This window comes from Phytophthora parasitica, assembly GCF_000247585.1.
Source record: "Phytophthora parasitica INRA-310 unplaced genomic scaffold supercont2.171, whole genome shotgun sequence".
In the NCBI taxonomy this organism is placed as follows: domain Eukaryota; phylum Oomycota; class Peronosporomycetes; order Peronosporales; family Peronosporaceae; genus Phytophthora; species Phytophthora nicotianae.
Genome location: NW_008649157.1, coordinates 6,093 through 8,408, shown reverse-complemented (window position 1 = coordinate 8,408; position 2,316 = coordinate 6,093). Strand labels below are relative to the sequence as shown.

Here is a 2,316-nt window from a genome sequence, read left to right as displayed (position 1 = left end):
ATGGCTGAAAGCCAGGATCTCCAAAAGGAGTATGCAGATGCCAAAGGCAGAAAGAATATGGGACGGTTTGAGATTGGAGATCTTGTTTTGTTAAATGCTAAAAACCTTCCTACGCATGCAGTGTCTGCGGTCTTTAAGAACAAGTTGAGACCTAGGTTCATTGGACCGTTCAAGGTCGTGGCCAAGAAGGGCCTAGCGTACACGCTCAATCTTCCGAAGAAGATGCGTATGCACCCGGTATTTTACGTTGGCGTGCTTAAGCCATACCGGGAACCTGCTCGGGTGAGCTCTGAGGCGCTAGCGCCGGGTCGGACGAGGGCTGCGAGGCAGCAGGAGGCTGCGAGACAGCAGGGTGCTGAAGCCCAGCACCAGAGTCCGAGTACGCAGGATACTGCGGGGCAGTAGGAGGCTGCAGAACCATGGGAGGCTGCAGAGCCGCAGGGTGCGGAGGCACACGCGGCTGCAAGGCAGCGGGCGGCAGGGTCATCGGGGGTGGCATTGCCACAGGATGAGAGCCATACGCTGCATCCGGACCAACAGGTCCAGTTGAACCTGCAGTTGAGCAACTTGACGCTCAAGGTCCGCGGCCCGCTGTTGCGTCGCCTGAGGAGACTCGAGCCAGCCAACACGGCGCTCGACATCCCCGAGATCATTCGCTAAGCGATGAGAGGAACGGTCAACGTCAGCGACGTAGTCGCTCACCGAGCGAACGCGGCTCCGTAGAGAGAGAAACTCGACGAAGCTCGCGGCGCGAGAATCCAGCGGCTGCTCGGCCTCCTCCTGCTCTGCTCGACGAGCAAGGGGAGCTCCACTACCATGTGGAACGCCTGATGGCGCGGCGTCGACGCCAGGGTCATACGCAGTATCTTGTGAAGTGGCGAGGTTACCCTCATTCACAGAACTCGTGGGAGTTCGATGTGCCACTGCGGCAGGACTGCCCTGACGTCGTTGACGCTTATGATCGGGATCACCCGGTGACGGACCGCCCGAAGGGTGTGCGACGGAGTCGTCGGGCGCCACGCGCTTCCCACTGCTAGAGAAAGGGGCGACGACAGGTCGATAGCCGAGCTCAGGCTCTGACCTGTGGCTGGAGCAGCCAGCTCAAGTATGATCATCGGTGCTCGCAGCGGGAGCAGGAGGCAGGTGTGCCTCGTGGTGTTGGGGACATGGTCCCGACGGAAGCGGATGCTTCGTGTTGTGTTGGACGAGGTCCAAGCACAAGCGTCCTGATTGACACGTATTTGTTTCGAAGAAACTTGCTCAAAGAGCATTATCCAAGGTTGGAATTGCGCTGTTGCAGCGAAGGTGGTGTGTCCCGGACGGGATCGAACCACCAACCCTTGGCTTTCAAAGCCAACGCTCTACCATTGAGCTACGTGGACAATGCCCGTAAACGTGTCCTTGTACGGACTATTGCTCATCGTGTGCCCGGGTGGAATTGAACCACTGAACTGTGACTTTCAAAGCCAACGCTAGACCATTGAGCTAGGTGGGCGCTGCCCGTGGATCGAGTGAGTCCAAAGCCTTAGTCAAGGTAAGTGGACTGTGTACTCGAGGGTGGTATCGAACCACGGACCTCACGCTTTTCAAGCGAGCGCTCGACCACTGAGCTATATGGTCGGAGCCCAAGGTTCTGATGAACATGGAGCTCAAGGCTCTTAAGATTGGCTCACATCATGTTGGCGGCTCATTGAGCATGTGCCATGTTGGCAGTGTGGTGCCCGACCACGAAGGTATGTGTGGCAACTCTCGGAGCAGGCACGACGTGCGCAAAATGGTCTGGGATCTCGTGGCAACTTGATGCGCGACGCGCTGATGACGTTTGGTCGTGGGCCGCAGGCGAAGGGTTACGCGTCAGAGATGCAAAGGTGTTCGTGAGCTCGGAGAGCTGGAGAACGCAAGGATGAGGCGCAGTGCCCTCCGACGTCTTGGCAAGACATTGCCTCGCTGAGGTACTTTCGAGAACGGGTAAGTTCTCATCTTAGTGGGGGGAGAGTGTAACGGGGTTACACTGGTGTGGTGCACACATGGGTACGGAGTACCCGAAAAGTTAACAGATGCTCCGTACATGACTCGTAGAGTTAACGGTGGCCTCAGTACATAGGCTGAGGGCCACACGATTTGCATTTGATTAGGTTTTACTATGCTAGATAGTTAACCACATACATTAATCCCATAGGCGGCTTGCCGTAATAAAAGATAAATAAACAGTTTGGATTTCGAACACAAGGAGTAACGACCTTTTATTAGGGTCGTTGTTAGTAGGTCCCTTCGGATATTAAGGCCTATTAACCTTTATAAGGGGTTGAGTTAACC

At 55.8% G+C, this 2,316-nt stretch overlaps 1 protein-coding gene, 2 non-coding genes and 1 pseudogene across 4 annotated transcripts; all 4 read right to left on the bottom strand.

Annotated features, from left to right (window-relative positions):
- Positions 1-256: 256 nt before the first annotated feature.
- Positions 257-1,421, bottom strand: PPTG_19742 (hypothetical protein; the record flags this gene model as incomplete). Its single annotated transcript, XM_008918276.1, has 3 exons — positions 257-460; positions 535-1,087; positions 1,366-1,421. The coding sequence occupies 3 exons, from the start codon at positions 1,419-1,421 to the stop codon at positions 257-259; spliced, it is 813 nt and encodes a 270-aa protein (XP_008916524.1).
- On the bottom strand, positions 1,312-1,382 carry PPTG_20601. The gene has a single exon. It is a non-coding gene; the product is annotated as a tRNA-Ser (tRNA).
- A 4-nt stretch (positions 1,422-1,425) lies between the features above and the next one.
- Positions 1,426-1,495, bottom strand: PPTG_20600. The gene has a single exon. It is a non-coding gene; the product is annotated as a tRNA-Ser (tRNA).
- A 53-nt stretch (positions 1,496-1,548) lies between these two features.
- On the bottom strand, positions 1,549-1,619 carry PPTG_20599 (annotated as a pseudogene). Its single transcript has one exon. The product of its transcript is annotated as a tRNA-OTHER (tRNA).
- Positions 1,620-2,316: the final 697 nt, after the last annotated feature.